The following is an 18341-nucleotide window of genomic DNA, read 5'->3' on the forward strand; positions in this document are numbered from 1 at the left end:
TCCCCCCCCACCCACCCCCAGCCCCGTCTCTCCCCCCCCACCCACCCCCAGCCCAGTCTCTCTCCCCCCCCACCCACCCCCAGCCCCGTCTCTCTCCCCCCCACCCACCCCCAGCCCCGTCTCTCTCCCCCCCCCACCCACGTCTCTCTCCCCCCCCACCCACCCCCAGCCCCGTCTCTCCCCCCCCCCACCCACCCCCAGCCCCGTCTCTCTCCCCCCCACCCACCCCCAGCCCCGTCTCTCTCCCCCCCCCACCCACGTCTCTCTCCCCCCCCCCCCCAGCCCCGTCTCCCCCCCCCCCCAGCCCCGTCTCCCCCCCCCCCCAGCCCCGTCTCCCCCCCCCCCCCAGCCCCGTCTCTCTCCCCCCCACCCACCCCCAGCCCCGTCTCTCTCCCCCCCCACCCACGTCTCTCTCCCCCCCCACCCACCCCCAGCCCCGTCTCTCCCCCCCCCCCACCCACCCCCAGCCCCGTCTCTCTCCCCCCCACCCACCCCCAGCCCCGTCTCTCTCCCCCCCCACCCACCCCCAGCCCAGTCTCTCTCCCCCCCCACCCACCCCCAGCCCCGTCTCTCTCCCCCCCACCCACCCCCAGCCCCGTCTCTCTCCCCCCCACCCCCGTCTCTCCCCCCCCACCCACCCACCCCCAGCCTCGTCTACCCCCCCAGCCCCGTCTCCCCCCCCCAGCCCCGTCTCTCCCCCCCCCCCAGCCCCGTCTCTCCCCCCCCCCCCGCCCCGTCTCTCCCCCCCCCCCCCCAGCCCCGTCTCTCCCCCCCCCCCCCCCCAGTCTCTCCCCCCCCCCCCCCCCAGCCCCGTCTCTCTCCCCCCCCCCCCCCAGCCCCGTCTCTCCCCCCCCCCCCCCAGTCTCTCCCCCCCCCCCCCCCCAGCCCCGTCTCTCTCCCCCCCCCCCCCAGCCCCGTCTCTCCCCCCCCCCCCCAGCCCCGTCTCCCCCCCCCCCCCAGCCCCGTCTCTCCCCCCCCCACGCCCCCCCAGCCCCGTCTCCCCCCCCCAGCCCCGTCTCCCCCCCCCCCCCAGCCCCGTCTCCCCCCCCCAGCCCCGTCTCCCCACCCCCAGCCCCGTGTCCCCCCCTCCCTGGCCTGGGTCACATTGCTCCCTGTAACAGGTTAGGGGGGGGGGGGGTCCCCGGGTGCCGTTACCTTTTCCAGTTTCTCCTTCTGCAGCTGCCAGGCCGCAGCCGAGTCCGCCAGCTCCTGCTTCACCTTGCCCAGCTCCTGGAGCAGACAGTCCACCAGGGAGCCGGAGGGCCCGAAGCTGAGGGCGGCCTCGGGCCCGGCTCCCCCCGCGCTGCTGCCCTCGTAGGCGGCCAGGCGAGCCTGCAGCTGCCGCACCAGGCCGCCCTGCAGGGCCAGCTGCCGGCCGAGCTGGCCCACCTCCTGCCGGGCTTCGTGGTAGAAAGTACTGATGGTGCCCGAGCTCCGCAGCCGGCCCTTCAGCAGCCGGTTCTCCTTCTGCAGCCGCTCCAGCAGCTCCGGGGAGCCGGGCACACGCTCCCCCTTCCCCTCCTTATCCACAGACATGGTCCTCAGAGTGTGTGAACCGCAGCAAAGTAGCGTCGGCTCTGACTGCAACAAGCGGAGGAAACTATCTGAATGGAGACATTGTAGCAAATGTTGCAAATGTCTCAAAAATGTTGCCAAAAACAGACCACAGTTTAGATTTAGAATCAAAGCTGATCAATAACCTTCTTAATCTTCAATGTGTATTAAAAAGCTGATTGATGAATAACCTTCTTAATCTTCAATATATATTAAAAGCTGATTGATGAATAACCTCAATCTTCAAGCCAGCCAGTTTCAGGTTTAAATCAGATTGTAACAAGCTCAGAAACTGACAGTAAATCAGCCCAGAAAAAAAGTTCCACTGAAAGTTCCCAAAAGTCAGCCTATGTATCTCTCGGATTCTCCAAGCTGACAGCAGACTTGTCTCCAGGAGGCTCTGTAGTCAGTGTGCAGCCTGTCCGTCCCCAGGGGCAGTGACTGAATGTATCCATTCCGTCCGCTCCCTCTCATGTCGCAATGGCTGGCTTTCCATCTCCACTTGGAATTTCCTCTCGGGGATTCCCCTCCTTCTCTGCGGATTTTTCTCGTACTTTTCTCTCTCTCTCTCTCTCTCTTAGATCAGAAAAAAGTGCCCCAAGTCGCCCCGTTTACCGCACGTGTGGATTGAGGATTTCTGGGGAACAGCTCCAGGGTTTTTGTGATCCAGAAATAAAGCCACCGAGAGTTTGTTTAAACCCCATGACACGTGTCTGACTGGAAGGAAGGACTTGGCTTTAGGGACCTTGTGACGTTCTGACGCTTCCTGCTCTGTCCCCACAAGGAGGATTCAGGGTTTTTTTTTAAATTTTAAGCATGGGATTTTCAATCTTTAATCTGCTCCCCAATCCTTTGAGAAGACATTATCATAAACTTGTGTTTCTCTTTATTTTGTGCTGGTCTGTGGGCCGGCTCCCCTGTTACAGCGACGCCTCCTTGAGTTCATTTCATTTCAGTTTCACATGAAGGTGAAAAGAACGGGACATTTCCTGGGGAATGAGCTGGTGGGATTGCCAATTTGTCAGCAAACTTTACTGGAATGATATGTAAATAAACCCACCAACCCAGAGGACACACTCAAAAGCATTCGTCTTGGAATCATTTGATTTACTTGCGTAATGTTTGCCTCTTTCTCATGTGTCAATTCCAGGAAATGAGGTTTTTTAAAAAAAAAATGCATCGATCTGCACCCCCCCCCCCCCCCCCCGGATGCTCCACATCAGCCTCCTGACCGTCTCACCCTACCAGTCTACCCTTCATTCCTGTTTTCCCTTGTGTGTTTATCGAGCTTCATCTTAAATGCACCCCTGCTATAGTGATCCACCTGAGGAAGGAGTTGCGCTCCGAAAGCTAGTGATTCGAAACAAACCTGTTGGACTTTAACCTGGTGTTGTAAGACTTTTTACTGTGCCCACCCCAGTCCAACGCCGGCATCTCCACATCATAGTCAGAAAGCAAGTGCTCAGCAGCTCCGGGGACATCTGTGTAAACGGCCGGCTGTGCCCACTGGGCACCACAGGGCTTGGATTGTTTTATTGACGCCTCTTTTCACATTCTGATTTAATGTCGCGACGTTTCCGTTCTTCTTTGTTATGTTGGGGCAGTGCCCAAAGAAATGTACAGCACAGGAACAGGCCCTTCGGCCCTCCAAGCCCGTGCCGACCATGCTGCCCGACTAAACTACAATCTTCTACACTTCCTGGGTCCGTATCCCTCTATTCCCATCCTATTCATGTATTTGTCAAGATGCCCCTTAAATGTCACTCTCGTCCCTGCTTCCACCACCACCTCTGGTAGCGAGTTCCAGGCACCCACTACCCTCTGCATAAAAAACTTGCCTCGTACATCTACTCTAAACCTTGCCCCTCTCACCTTAAACCTATGCCCCCTAGTAATTAACCCCTCTAGAACATAGAAAAATACAGCACAGAACAGGCCCTTCAGCCCACGATATTGTGCCGAACCTTTGTCCTAGATTAATCATAGATTATCATTGAATTTACAGTGCAGAAGGAGGCCATTCGGCCCTTTGAGTCTGCACCAGCTCTTGTAAAGAGCACCCTACCCAAACTCAACACCTCCACCCAACACCAAGGGCAATTTGGACATTAAGGGCAATTTATCATTGGCCAATTCACCTAACCCACACATCTTTGGACTGTGGGAGGAAACCGGAGCACCCGGAGGAAACCCATGCAGACACGGGGAGGACGTGCAGACTCCGCACAGACAGTGACCCAAGCTGGAATCGAACCTGGGACCCTGGAGCTGTGAAGCAATTGTGCTAACCACCATGCTACCGTGCTGCCCTTGAGAACAAATAAATCTACATTATATCATTTTACCGTAATCCATGTACCTATCCAATAGCTGCTTGAAGGTCCCTAATGTTCCCGACTCAACTACTTCCACAGGCAGTGCATTCCATGCCCCCACTACTCTCTGGGTAAAGAACCTACCTCTGATATCCCTCCTATATCTTCCACCTTTCACCTTAAATTTATGTCCCCTTGTAATGGTTTGTTCCACCTGGGGAAAAAGTCTCTGCCTGTCTACTCTATCTATTCCCCTGATCATCTTATAAACCTCTATCAAGTCGCCCCTCATCCTTCTCCGTTCTAATGAGAAAAGGCCTAGCACCCTCAACCTTTCCTCGTAAGACCTACTCTCCATTCCAGGCAACATCCTGGTAAATCTTCTTTGCACCTTTTCCAAAGCTTCCACATCCTTCCTAAAATGAGGCGACCAAAACTGTACACAATACTCCAAATGTGGCCTTACCAAAGTTTTGTACAGCTGCATCATCACCTCACGGCTCTTACCCTGGGGAAAATGCTAGTTTTGCATCTCCCAGCTCTCCCTCTATAAAAGACATGCCGACCTTGAACGAGGGGGATCCTCATATTTAAAAATGTGAGACAATGGACTGTTCACCAACGCAAGCTATATAGGATGAACCTGTAAACAGATAGAAATATGCAATGTTATTTGTATAGAAGAAATTATATGTGTGGACCTAACAGACAACATACATCTGAACAGACAATAAATTATACAGCCCACCTGAATGTGGATGGTAATATATTCAATATATTACTGGACTGGGAATCTGGAGGTACTGGAGCTCCAAAGACATGAGTTCAAATCCCACTACTGCAGCTACTGGTATTTAAATTAAGCTAATAAAAGTTCTGGAATAGAATACCAGTTTTATTAATAATTAAATTACTGCTTTGAAAAATGAAAATCGCTTATTGTCACAAGTAGGCTTCAAATGAAGTTACTGTGAAAAGCCTCTAGTCGCCACATTCCAGCGCCTGTTCAGGGAGGCTGGTATGGGAATCGAACCGTGCTGCTGGCCTGCCTTGGTCTGGTTTAAAAGCCAGCTCTTTAGCCCTGTGCTAAACCAGCCCCTTTGTCGTAAAATCTCATCTGGTTCACTAATATCCTTTAGAGAAGGAAATCTGCCGTCCTTACCTGGTCTGGCCTACATGTGGCTCCAGACCAACAGCAATGTGGTTGACTCTTAGTTGCCCTCTGAAATGGTCCAGCAAACCATTCAGCTATTACAGAAAAGTCAAATACCAGATGGACTGCAGCGGTTCAAGAAAGCAGCTCACCATTACCTTCACATGGGCAATGCTGGTCTGGCTGCTGACACTCACACCCCAAGATTGAATTTTGTAAAAAGGGAGGTTATTCTGCTGATTGTACTGTTTCTTGTCCCATGCTTATCAAACAAAGAACAAAGAACAAAGAAATGTACAGCACAGGAACAGGCCCTTCGGCCCTCCAAGCCCGTGCCGACCATACTGCCCGACTAAACTACAATCTTCTACACTTACTGGGTCCGTATCCTTCTATTCCCATCCTATTCATATATTTGTCAAGATGCCCCTTAAATGTCCCTATCGTCCCTGCTTCCACTACCTCCTCCGGTAGCGAGTTCCAGGTACCCACTACCCTCTGCGTAAAAAACTTGCCTCGTACATCTACTCTAAACCTTGCCCCTCTCACCTTAAACCTATGCCCCCTAGTAATTGACCCCTCTACCCTGGGGAAAAGCCTCTGACTATCCACTCTGTCTATGCCCCTCATAATTTTGTATACCTCTATCAGGTCGCCCCTCAACCTCCTTCGTTCCAGTGAGAACAAACCGAGTTTATTCAACCGCTCCTCATAGCTTATGCCCTCCATACCAGGCAACATTCTGGTAAATCTCTTCTGCACCCTCTCTAAAACCTCCACATCCTTCTGGTAGTGTGGCGACCAGAATTGAACACTATACTCCAAGTGTGGCCTAACTAAGGTTCTATACAGCTGCAACATGACTTGCCAATTCTTATACTCAATACCCCGGCCAATGAAGGCCAGCATGCCGTATGCCTTCTTGACTACCTTCTCCACCTGTGTTGCCCCTTTCAATGACCTGTGGACCTGTACTCCTAGATCTCTTTGACTTTCAATACTCTTGAGGGTTCTACCATTCACCGTATATTCCCTACCTGCATTAGACCTTCCAAAATGCATTACCTCACATTTGTCCGGATTAAACTCCATCTGCCATCTCTCCGCCCAAGTCTCCAGACAATCTAAATCCTGCTGTATCCTCAGACAGTCCTCATCGCTATCCGCAATTCCACCAACCTTTGTGTCGTCTGCAAACTTACTAATCAGACCAGTTACATTTTCCTCCAAATCATTTATATATACTACGAACAACAAAGGTCCCAGCACTGATCCCTGCGGAACACCACTAGTCACAGCCCTCCAATCAGAAAAGCACCCTTCCATTGCTACTCTCTGCCTTCGATGACCTAGCCAGTTCTGTATCCACCTTGCCAGTTCACCCCTGATCCCGTGTGACTTCACCTTTTGTACTAGTCTACCATGAGGGACCTTGTCAAAGGCCTTACTGAAGTCCATATAGACAACATCTACTGCCCTACCTGCATCAATCATCTTAGTGACCTCCTCGAAAAACTCTATCAAGTTAGTGAGACACGACCTCCCCTTCACAAAACCGTGCTGCCTCTCACTAATACGTCCATTTGCTTCCAAATGGGAGTAGATCCTGTCTCGAAGAATTCTCTCCAGTAATTTCCCTACCACTGACGTAAGGCTCACCGGCCTGTAGTTCCCGGGATTATCCTTGCTACCCTTCTTAAACAGAGGAACAACATTGGCTATTCTCCAGTCCTCCGGGACATCCCCTGAAGACAGCGAGGATCCAAAGATTTCTGTCAAGGCCTCAGCAATTTCCTCTCCAGCCTCCTTCAGTATTCTGGGGTAGATCCCATCAGGCCCTGGGGACTTATCTACCTTAATATTTTTTAAGACACCCAACACCTCGTCTTTTTGGATCACAATGTGACCCAGGCTATCTACACCCCCTTCTCCAGACTCAACATCTACCAATTCCTTCTCTTTGGTGAATACTGATGCAAAGTATTCATTTAGTACCTCGCCCATTTCCTCTGGCTCCACACATAGATTCCCTTGCCTATCCTTCAGTGGGCCAACCCTTTCCCTGGCTACCCTCTTGCTTTTTATGTACGTGTAAAAAGCCTTGGGATTTTCCTTAACCCTATTTGCTAATGACTTTTTGTGACCCCTTCTAGCCCTCCTGACTCCTTGCTTAAGTTCCTTCCTACTTTCCTTATATGCCACACAGGCTTCGTCTGTTCCCAGCCTTTTAGCCCTGACAAATGCCTCCTTTTTCTTTTTGACGAGGCCTACAATACCACTCGTCATCCAAGGTTCCCGAAAATTGCCGTATTTATCTTTCTTCCTCACAGGAACATGCCGGTCCTGTATTCCTTTCACCTGACACTTGAAAGCCTCCCACATGTCAGATGTTGATTTGCCCTCAAACATCCGCCCCCAATCTAGGTTCTTCAGTTCCCGCCTAATATTGTTATAATTAGCCTTCCCCCAATTTAGCACATTCATCCTCGGACCACTCTTATCCTTGTCCACCAGTACCTTAAAACTTACTGAATTGTGGTCACTGTTACCGAAATGCTCCCCTACTGAAACATCTACCACCTGGCCGGGTTCATTCCCCAATACCAGGTCCAGTACCGCCCCTTCCCTAGTTGGACTGTTTACATATTGTTTTAAGAAGCCCTCCTGGATGCTCCTTACAAACTCCGCCCCGTCTAAGCCCCTGGCACTAAGTGAGTCCCAGTCAATATTGGGGAAGTTGAAGTCTCCCATCACCACAACCCTGTTGTTTTTACTCTTTTCCAAAATCTGTCTACCTATCTGCTCCTCTATCTCCCGCTGGCTGTTGGGAGGCCTGTAGTATACCCCCAACATTGTGACTGCACCCTTCTTATTCCTGATCCAATTGTTTTTTGAAAGTTACTGTTGAATATGGGGACGATTTTGAACATGCACTAGCCATGCACGGGATCAACGGCGCAGACGGAAAACCCTGCAAGCATTGGGATACAGGTTTCTCTCCGGAGGGATTGCATTTCCCGATTTTCACCACCCCTCGCCGGTGATGGCACGAGATCCATCCCTACAAAGGCCGTGAACCTCATTTGAATACATTTCTATCTCTTTTTTACATGTATTTGAAAACATTTGTACCTCTTATTAGTGCAGCCCCGCCACATGAATTCGCCCCTCACGAAATATTCATACCTCGCCAATGTGATGTCGGCAGTGCCAATCTGGCAGTGCCAAACTGTGCCGGGGGCAGTGCCAGGGGCAGGACCTAGTGGGAGCAGCATTGAGGGGGGGGGGGGGGGACATTGATGTGTGGTGGACGGGAGAGGAGAGCGGACACTGAGGGTGCGAGGGGGGTGCCAGCTACACTTCCATGGTGTTAGTGGGGGGGGCTGATGAATGTCGGTGGGTTTGCCAGCGAGGATCGTCCAGAAGGGGGATATGTCGGTGAGGATTGTCAGGTGGTGGGAGTGAGGGGGAGAGCCCCTGAAAGCACCATGTAGGATTTGGGGGCAGCACGGTAGCACAGTGGGTAGCACAGTTGCTTCAGATGCTGCAATTGTACAAGGTGTTAGTGAGGCCACACCTGGAGTATTGTGTTCAGTTTTGGTCTCCTTGAGAAAGGACGTACTGGCACTGGAGGGTGTACAGAGGAGATTCACTAGGTTAATCCCAGAGCTGAAGGGGTTGGATTACGAGGAGAGGTTGAGTAGACTGGGACTGTACTCGTTGGAATTTAGAAGGATGAGGGGGGGATCTTATAGAAACATATAAAATTATGAAGGGAATAGATAGGATAGATGCAGGCAGGTTGTTTCCACTGGCGGGTGAAAGCAGAACTAGGGGGCATAGCCTCAAAATAAGGGGAAGTAGATTTAGGACTGAGTTTAGGAGGAACTTCTTCACCCAAAGGGTTGTTTATGGAATTCCTTGCCCAGTGAAGCAGTAGAGGCTCCTTCTTTAAGTGTTTTTAAGATAAAGATAGATAGTTTTTTGAAAAATAAAGGAAATAAGGGTTATGGTGTTCGGGCGGGAAAGTGGAGCTGAGTCCACAAAAGATCAGCCATGATCTCATTGAATGGCGGCGCAGGCTCGAGGGGCCAGATGGCCTACTCCTGCTCCTAGTTCTTATGTTCTTATGTTCTTATGTTCACAGCTCCAGGGTCCCAGATTCGATTCCTGGCTTGGGTCACTGTCTGTCTGGAGTCTGCACGTTCTCCCCGTGTCTGTGTGGGTTTCCTCCGGGTGCTCCGGTTTCCTCCCACAGTCCAAAGATGTGCAGGTTAGGTGGATTGGCCATGATAAATGTCCATAAAGGTGAGGTGAGGTTACTGGGTTAGGGGATCGGGTGGAGGCATGGGCTTAATTAGGGTGCTCTTTCCAAGGGCTGGTGCAGACTCGATGGGCCGAACGGCCTCCTTCTACACTGTAAATTCTATGATTCTATGTTTCCTTTCAGGCATTGCCTTCATGATAAGACCCGTCCAACATAATATTTGCAAAGGAGGAACGTGAAAAAGCTACCCAGTCTCTTAGATTTATGTATGGTTGATGTCAATGTGATGTGATAGAAATCGATCCCAGTAAGCTTGGTGATCTGTTCATGGGTAAATCGAAAGAAGATGAATAAGAGATGGTTAAAAACTGATGTAGGATCCTGTGCTCAATCAGATATCCCCAGGCAGAGACAAACGTCAACTACTGCTGGAGGATTCTCAATTCTGTGAAAAACATTAGTTGGCCTGCCTGAAACATTTTGATCTACCAGTCCACAACTCAGTGTTGCAAACCAGTACATTCCAAAGTCCCGGATTACATACTGAAGGACACACAAAATCTCGGGGCAGCTGCTACACGGCACAATAGGGACAAGACACAATGAGTGCACCGAGGGGTGGTGACTTTACATAGGTACATAGTAAATATTACATGGATTGTAATTGCTTTGAGGCACCTCAGAGTGCAATATACAAAAGAAAAGTTTCATTTTATTGTACTTTCAATAATGTCCAATTTGAAATATGTTGGATTATTCTTTTAGAGATTGTATGAATAAAGCATATTTTTGGAGAGACCTTTGGCAGGGCATGAAGAATCCACACCAAGTTGGTCAAAACAAAAACTTACTTTATTTTACAACTATTATATACGGCTCCAGTAGCTTCCTTATTGAGGGAGCTCGTATTCTTCTGCAAGATCTATGAGTAATTACTCATCCCGCCCCTGGAAGACCCGATTGAATTATAACAGAGACAACATTAAACTAAAAGAAAATACATACGAAAAAGCAAAAATTAACACCGATCCTGGAAATGGCAAACGATTCAAAGAACAGCAAAGGGTGACAAAACAGATAGGAAGAGCTCCAAAAAGCGAGTATTAAAAATTTTTTTTAGAGTATCCAATTCTTTTTTTCCCAATTAAGGGGCAATTTAGCGTGGCCAATTCACCTACCCTGCACAACTTTGGGTTGTGAGGGTGAGACCCACGCAGACATGGGGAGAATGTGCAAACTCCACACGGACAGTGTCCCGGGATCGATCCCGGCTCTTCGGTGCCGTGAGGCAGCAGTGCTAACCACTGCGCCACCATACTGCCCTGTCCAAAAAGAGAGTATGAAACAAAATTTGTAATGGATGTTGAAATCAGCAGAACAGTAGTCCTAACATATAGAATGTAGACAAGCAAACATAGATGGATAACCAGAAATATAGGCACTCACAAAAATCAATTGGGAATTTCCAACATTAAAGTAAAGTTTGTCGGGGATACTAGAATCAGCAGGTTTCAATTGACCATCTTTCCTTCAAAGAAAAGCCTCAGCCTAGCCTACTGAACACGTTTAATCTGTGTGGTTATTTAACATTGCAAAGCTTTATTAACATTAACATAGAATTTACAGTGCAGAAGGAGGCCATTCGGCCCATCGAGACTGCACTGGCTCTTGGAAGGTCAACACCTCCACCCGATCCCCATAACCCCACCCAACACTAAGGGCAATTTTGAACACTAAGGGCAATTTATCATGGCCAATCCACCTAACCTGCACATCTTTGGACAGTGGGAGGAAACCGGAGCACCCAGAGGAAACCCACGCACACACGGGGAGGATGTGCAGACTCCGCGCAGACAGTGACCCAAGCCGGAATCGAACCTGGGACCCTGGAGCTGTGAAGCAATTGTGCTATCCACCATGCTACCGTGCTGCCCTCGTGATTACTCGTGATAATGTTACAAGAGTAATTTTTCTTATCCCCTAATTTAGCCCCAGTCCACTTCTTTGTGACCCAGAATGCACTCAAATGTGCCAGAGAATCTGCTTAAAAAATCTCACCCTCACCATTATCTTTTAAAATAATGTATTATGTGGGCGTCACTGGGAAATTTGTCCTAGAGTTCTCCCATTCTTTTCCAAGCCCACAACAGTGAAATTGAACATATCCCTCCAAAACCTGAGGAACAACATAGGAGGAGGCCATTCAGCCCTTGAGAATGTTCCACCATTCAGTAAGTTCATGGCTGATCCGTCCCTTCCCTAATAAAAATCTACTTTTCAGTCTTGACTCCCATGGACTCCCAACATGATTTTCACTATCCTTTGCGTGATTTGCCTCCTGCATGGCTGAGCTCTAAGTTTAAGATTATGCTCTCTTTCTCTTTATTTCCCCACCTTTTTAGCGATCGATCAAATTTATTTACTATTTTATACATCACAATCAGTTCTCTCCCTCAAGGTGAGAATTGGATGTCTGGACACAGAAAGTTGACAACTCACCATGATTAAAGATTAAATCCAGGAGAAAATCAGAGTGGCATCATAACAAATGTATCTGAATATTGGCTTTAGATTAATGGATAAAATGACAGATTTAAATTTATTGTCACATGTACCGAGGTACAGTGAAAAGCATTGTTCTGCGTACAGTCCAGACAGATCGCTCCATACATGAAAGACATAGGACATATGATAAATACGCAATGTAAATACATAGATACAGACATCAGGTGAAGCACACGGAGTGTAGTGCTACTCAGTAGAGAAGATGCATAGAGAGATCAGTTCAGTTCATAAGTGGGCCATTCAGGAGTCTGGTAACGAACAGGAAGAATCTGTTTTTGACACTGTCAGTGCGTGTTCTCAGACTTTTGTATCTTCTGCCCGATGGAAGAAGTTGGACAAGAGAATAACCCGGGTGGGAGGGGTACGTTTATCAGTTATAAAAGCATTAGAGATGTTTGATCAGGCAAGGTGGTTAGAGGTGGGAGATCAAGCAATGAAGCCTCCAGAAACACATCCAACCAGAGTTGGCATTTGGAAAGTGGGGGCTGCTGGGTAGGACTGAAGATTCATATCCAAATTCTCACAATCTGTCTTTCGTACATAAATTGATTGATCAGCACATATTGCCGGAACTGTCTGTTTTCATTTCAGTAATCAAAGTCTTCTGAGGAGTTTCGGACCAGTTTCAGTCTTGGTAACACTCTAGCCTCTGAGTCAGGAAGTTATTGGTTCAAATCCTGCCCCAGAGACTCGAGTAGGTCTTCCGGCTGGCATTTACAGCCCAAGAGCAAATTAAAAACGAAAGATGAAAAAATAAAGCATCTGCTCAAAGCTTCCAATGTAGAACTTCTCATATGATGCGCCTTGCAGGACCGAGGACAATTAGTAATATACATCTGCTTTATATCACTGGAGGCAAAGCATTTGAGAAAACCCCAGTGATTCAGTTCCTATTTTAGACTTTGAAGCCAGAATCTGACACCTTGTCATTCTTTGTCTGAGATTTATTCCCAATGACGTGATCAGAAAGGACTCAAACCAGAAAATCTGTCTTCTAGCAATTCAATCTGAAACTGAACTGTAGTGAAGCTGTTAATTGGTTAAGTTGTGAATGGTATGAGAGCTTACCCCACATTTCTCACACTAATTGTTGGACCTGAGGAACTCTGGGGGCAGTACAAGTGAGGTCATACACAAAGCATTCAGTGGAAATGTCCTGCAGTTTCAAAATCACAAACTGTATGAGCGTGATGACATTAAGAAGCAAACACGGTCCTGCTCATTTCCATTCTGATAAATTAGAGGATTAAGTTTGTTTGTTCTGCCTGCCTCCTCAGCGGTCAGGACTCTCGCTTCTGACCTGACCTGGAAGGTCAGAAGCTGTGCAAATCTGTTAATGGATAAAATGACAGAAAAACCAGTGGGAGGTGTTCAGAAAACACTTTAGTGCGATACAGAACCAATACCCCGAAAGGGCAGAGCTTTACTTGCCAAAAATAAAACCAGTGGACAATTAAAGAAGTAAGATACGACTTAATTAAAATAAAAAGCTTATAAAAATGCAAAAGAAGCATATCCTGGCAAACGGAAAAGATACAAAGAACAGCAAATGATGATGAAGCAAGTAGTACGGGAGCGTGCAAAAAGGAACTGGGAAAAAGATAGCGAAAGCAACACAAAACATTTTTACAATCATCTTAGGAAAAAGAGAGTGGCAAGAGCAATGTAAATCCATTGAAAACTGACCACGGTGATATTGTCAATGAAAATAAAGAAATGATGGACATGTTGAATAATTACTTTGCTTTGTTCTTTACAGTAGAGAAAGAGGTCAGCGAGACTTGGATCTTACGGAAAGGGGAAGCCAAACAGCTTTGCAATGTGGGTTTGGAGCTGAATGGAAAGATTTAGTTGGACGGGAAAAGTAACAAATGGTGTGGAGAATGAATGGAAAAAGAAACCTGCTGAAGGTAATTAAGAACAGACAGAGGGTCTGGGTATGGCACATCTTAAGATAAAATCGACTTGTAAGAGAAGTAATGAAGGGAAGACTGCAAGGAAAATGAGGAAGAGAAAAGAAGAGATTATCAATCCTGGGTGTCGTGAAAAGTGAAGGAAGTTATTAGCAAATTAAAGACTTGTCCAGGATAGAGAGAGACATGAGGAAAACTATTGTAAGCCAAAGTCCTGCCTTTGAGCAGAGTATGGATGACGATGATGGATACTGGCTATCCCAAGGAAATTAACATTTAATCAGAGACAAGGACTCACCAAAAGTAACATAAGCAAAAGAGCAGGGATGAAGACATTAATTGCACTGAAGGGTGGCAAGTTCACAGGACCAGATGGTTTCCATCCCAGTCTTTTAAAGAGGGTCGGTGAGAACATTGTATGTACGCAAACTATAATCTTGCAAAGTTCTCTTAATTTGGAAACCGTTCCTTTAGTTTGAAAAATTGCATGAGTCATTCTGCTAGCCTTGCGGAAATTGTAGATTTGTGTAACATCTATTATTGGGAAATTACAAAAGTCTAGAATTATAGATAGTGTGACTGAGCATCTAAAAAATTTTCATTTTATGGGGAACAACCAGCATGGTTTGTCAAGGGTAGGTCATACCTGACGTTTGAATCCTTTGAAGAGGTGATTAAAGTAATGGACAGGGGAATTTCTATGGATGTTATCCATATGTTCGCCCAGAAGAGTCGCGATTAATTCTCCAGCAAAGTGACTATTAGCTAAAGCTGAAGCTCACAAAATTGAAGCTAGGCTTAGGAAGTTGGCAGGAGACAAACCTGAAGCATAATAAGCAGCTACTCAAATTCACAGGATATGATTAATGGTGTCCTGCAAAAATCTGTGCAGGGACCCCAACTATTCAATGTAGAATCATAGAGTCATACAGCACAGAAAAGGCCCTTCGGCCCACCACGTCTGCGATGGTCAAACACAACCACCTAACTATCCTAATCCCATTTCCCAGCACTTGGCTCATAGTCTTTGTCACAATATACACCAGTATATCATGGTGCAGACACACACTGATGGACACACTGTGGGACCAATCAACACACACAACACCGCAGCCAATCACCAGTGAGAGCACACGCACTATAAAGACAGGGGGCATCAGAGTTCCTGCTCATTCGAGTAGCAGCTAGCTAGGAGCACAGAGCTCACAGCCTGCAACACAGACATTCACCATGTGCTGAGTGCATCAACTGGTTAGGACAAGGCAAAGGTCTTTAGTTAAAGCTGGTATTGTATTAACCCACAGTTCAAGTATGTTTAAATAGTTAACCTTTTAATAAAATAGTGTTGCACTACTTCAAGTGTTGGTGACCTGTGTGTGATCCAGAACACCCAACACATCAGTCTTGTCTGCCCAGGGATCGCAGATGCACACCTAAATACTTCTTAAATGTTATGAGGGTCTCTGCCTCCACCCCCCTTTCAGGCAGCGAGTTCCAGACTCCCACCACCTTCTGGGTGAAAAGGTTTCCCCTCACATTTCCTCTAACCCTCCTGCCCCTTACCTTAAATCTGTGCCCCCTGGTCATTGAGCCCTCCACCAAGGGGAAAAGTTTCTTCCTGTCTATTCTATCTATGCCCCTCATAATTTTACACATCTCAATCATGTCCCCCCTCAGTCTCCTCTGCTCCAAGGAAAACAATCCAAGTCTATCCATACTCTTTTCATAGCTAACACTCTCCAGCCCAGGCAACATCCTGGTAAATCTCCTCTGCCCCCTTTCCAGTGCTATCACATCCCTCCTATAATGTGGATTCCAGAACTGCACACAATACTCGAGCTGTAGCCTAACCAACATTTCATACAGTTCCAGCATAACCGCCCTGCTCTTAAACTCTATGTCTCTGCTAATAAAGGCAAGTATACCATATGGCTTCTTAACCACTGTTTCCACCTGCTCTTGCCTAAAGGGACGGGTGTGCATGCTCACCAAGACCTCTCTGATCCTCGGTGCTTCCCAGGGTCCTGCCGTTTATCATGTATTCCGTTGCCTTGTTTTTCTTGCCCAAGTGCATCCCCTCACACTTATCCGGATTGAATTCCATTTGCCACTGATCAGCCCATCTGACCAGCCCGACTATATTCTCCTGTAATCGAAGCTAGCCTCCTTACTATTTACCACCCGCCAATTTTCATATCATCCGCAAACTTATTGATCACCTGTCCTACATTCATATCTAAGCAAAGGCCCCAACATTGATCCCTGTGGGACCCCATTGGACACAGGCTTCCAATCAAAAAGCACCCCTCGACCATCACCCTCTGCTTCCTGTCACCCAGCCAATCCTGGATCCAATTTCCTTGGATGCCATGGGCTCTTACCTTCGCTATCAGTCACCCATGTGGGACCTTATTAAAAGCTATGTCCAAGTGGACATCAAATGCATTTCGCTCATCTACACACTTGGTCACCTCTTTGAAAAATTCAATCATAGAACCCTACGGTGCAGAGGAAGGCCATTCGGCCCATTGCATCTGCACCGACCCTCCGAAAGAGCACCCCATCCAGGCCCAATCCCCCACCCTATCCCCGTGATCCCACCTGGGGGAATTTAGCTTGGCCAATCCACCTTACCCACACATCTTTGGCCTGTGGGAGGAAACTGGAGCACCTGGAGGAAACCCACGCAAACACGTGGAGAACGTGCAAACTCCACACAGTCACCCGAGGCCGGAATTGAACCCGGGTCTTGTCATAATATACACACAGGTATATGATGGTGCACAGACAGGCAGTGATTGACACACAGGATGACCAGTGAACACACAGAACACAGCAGCCAATCACCAGACAGGACACGACCACTATAAAGCCAGAGGGCACTAGTTTTCCCGCTCTCTTGGGATCCAGCCTCTGAGACAGTCAGAGCCCGAGATCAGCAACTAGAACATACACCATGTGGTGGTAAGATAGTCTGGTCAGGTTAGCCTCAGGTCTCCAGTCAAGTCAGCATAGTGTCAACCCACAGTTAAAGTATGTATGATAGTTAAGAGTTTAATAAAATCGAGACTTCCGGTTGCGGCGATGACCAGCTAAGCCGCATGTTTCGGCGGCTCCAGCTCGAACGGAACTCGGGGGGCAGTATTGGTTCGGGGGAAGCCCGGCGAACCACACACATATGTTTTGGTCGTGCCCGGCACAGGAGGGGTATTGGAGGGGAGTGACGGGAGTGATCTCGAAGGTGGTGAAGGTCCGGGTCAAGCCAGGCTGGGGGTTAGCTATATTTGGGGTAGCGGATGAGCCGGGAGTGCAGGAGGCGAAAGAGGCCGATATCGTGGCCTTTGCGTCCCTCGTAGCCCGGCGTAGGATTTTACTCATGTGGAAGGAGGCGAAACCCCCCGGCCTGGAGACCTGGATAAACGATATGGCGGGGTTCATAAAACTGGAGCGGATGAAGTTTGCGCTGAGAGGATCGGCTCAAGGGTTCACCAGGCGGTGGCAACCGTTCCTCGACTACCAGCAGCAGCAGCCCGGGGGGGGGGGGGGGGGGGGTAAATTGTTTGTGTTCTAGATGGGAAGAGGGGGTGGGGGGAGCATTACTTCGTGTTATTTGCTTAGTTCACTATATTATTTAAACAATGTTATATAGCAGGTATCATGCTACCATTTTTGTTGATTTGTAAGGGAAATAATTATGTTTGAAAACTTTAATAAAATATATTTTTTAAAAAAGAGTTTAATAAAATCGAGTTGCATTTCTTCAAGTGTTGGAAGCCTGTCTCCCTCACTGCTGCAGCAAACGCAGTCCCCGCAGACCCGGCATACCCAACACATCATGGTACCAGTGAGTTATGCTCGAGTTTGACAGACCTATCTTGAGATAGTCGGCCTTTGACCAGCGATCAGCCATCCGGTAACATGGACAGCGTCCGCCCTCCCCGCAGCGCCGCATCACCGACAACCTCAGTGCGAACTGGAAGACTTTCAAGCAGAAGTTCCAGCTGTATCTTGACGCCACCGACCTCGAAACCGCATCGGAGGCCAGGAAGATCGCTCTCTTCCTCTCTACAGCCGGGGACCACGCTATCCACATCTTCAACTCCCTCACCTTTGCTGAAGGCAAGGACAAGACAAAGTTTAAAACAGTCCTGCTGAAGTTCGACAGCCACTGTGACATCGAAGTCAACGAGAGCTTTGAATGCTGTGTGTTCCAGCAGAGGCTGCAGGGTAAGGATGAACCTTTTCAGACCTTCTTAACCCATCTCCGTATCCTCGCGCAGTCCTGCAACTACGGCTCCACTTCCGACTCCATGGTCCACGACCAGATCATTTCCGGGGTCCACTCCGATCCCCTTCGCCAGCAGCTCCTTAACGTTAAGCAGCTCACCCTTACCATCGCCATCGAAACCTGCGTCCTCCACGAGCACGCTAACAACCGGTACTCCCATTTCAAGGCGGCAGAGACGGCACGGCAAGGCCCCCACGATGCGGAGCGGGTGCAGGGCGTAAAACAGTTCCAGGGCCTGAGTCTGGATGAGGGCGGCCATTTTGCGCGCTTTTCCCGGGCTCCTGCG

At 48.6% G+C, this 18341-nt stretch overlaps 1 protein-coding gene across 1 annotated transcript in view; it reads right to left on the reverse strand.

The window, feature by feature from the left end:
* The window catches only part of tnip2 (TNFAIP3 interacting protein 2), a 38230-nt gene extending 35937 nt beyond the window's left edge, over nucleotides 1-2293 (reverse strand). The window contains exon 1 of the mRNA XM_072515690.1: nucleotides 1156-2293. Coding sequence (XP_072371791.1) covers nucleotides 1156-1536 — 381 coding nt within the window. The 5' untranslated portion in view covers nucleotides 1537-2293. The remainder of the gene's footprint in view (nucleotides 1-1155) is intronic.
* Between the last annotated feature and the right edge of the window lie 16048 nt (nucleotides 2294-18341).

The sequence above is a fragment of the Scyliorhinus torazame genome, chromosome 9 (genome assembly GCF_047496885.1).
Source record: "Scyliorhinus torazame isolate Kashiwa2021f chromosome 9, sScyTor2.1, whole genome shotgun sequence".
Classification (NCBI taxonomy): domain Eukaryota; kingdom Metazoa; phylum Chordata; class Chondrichthyes; order Carcharhiniformes; family Scyliorhinidae; genus Scyliorhinus; species Scyliorhinus torazame.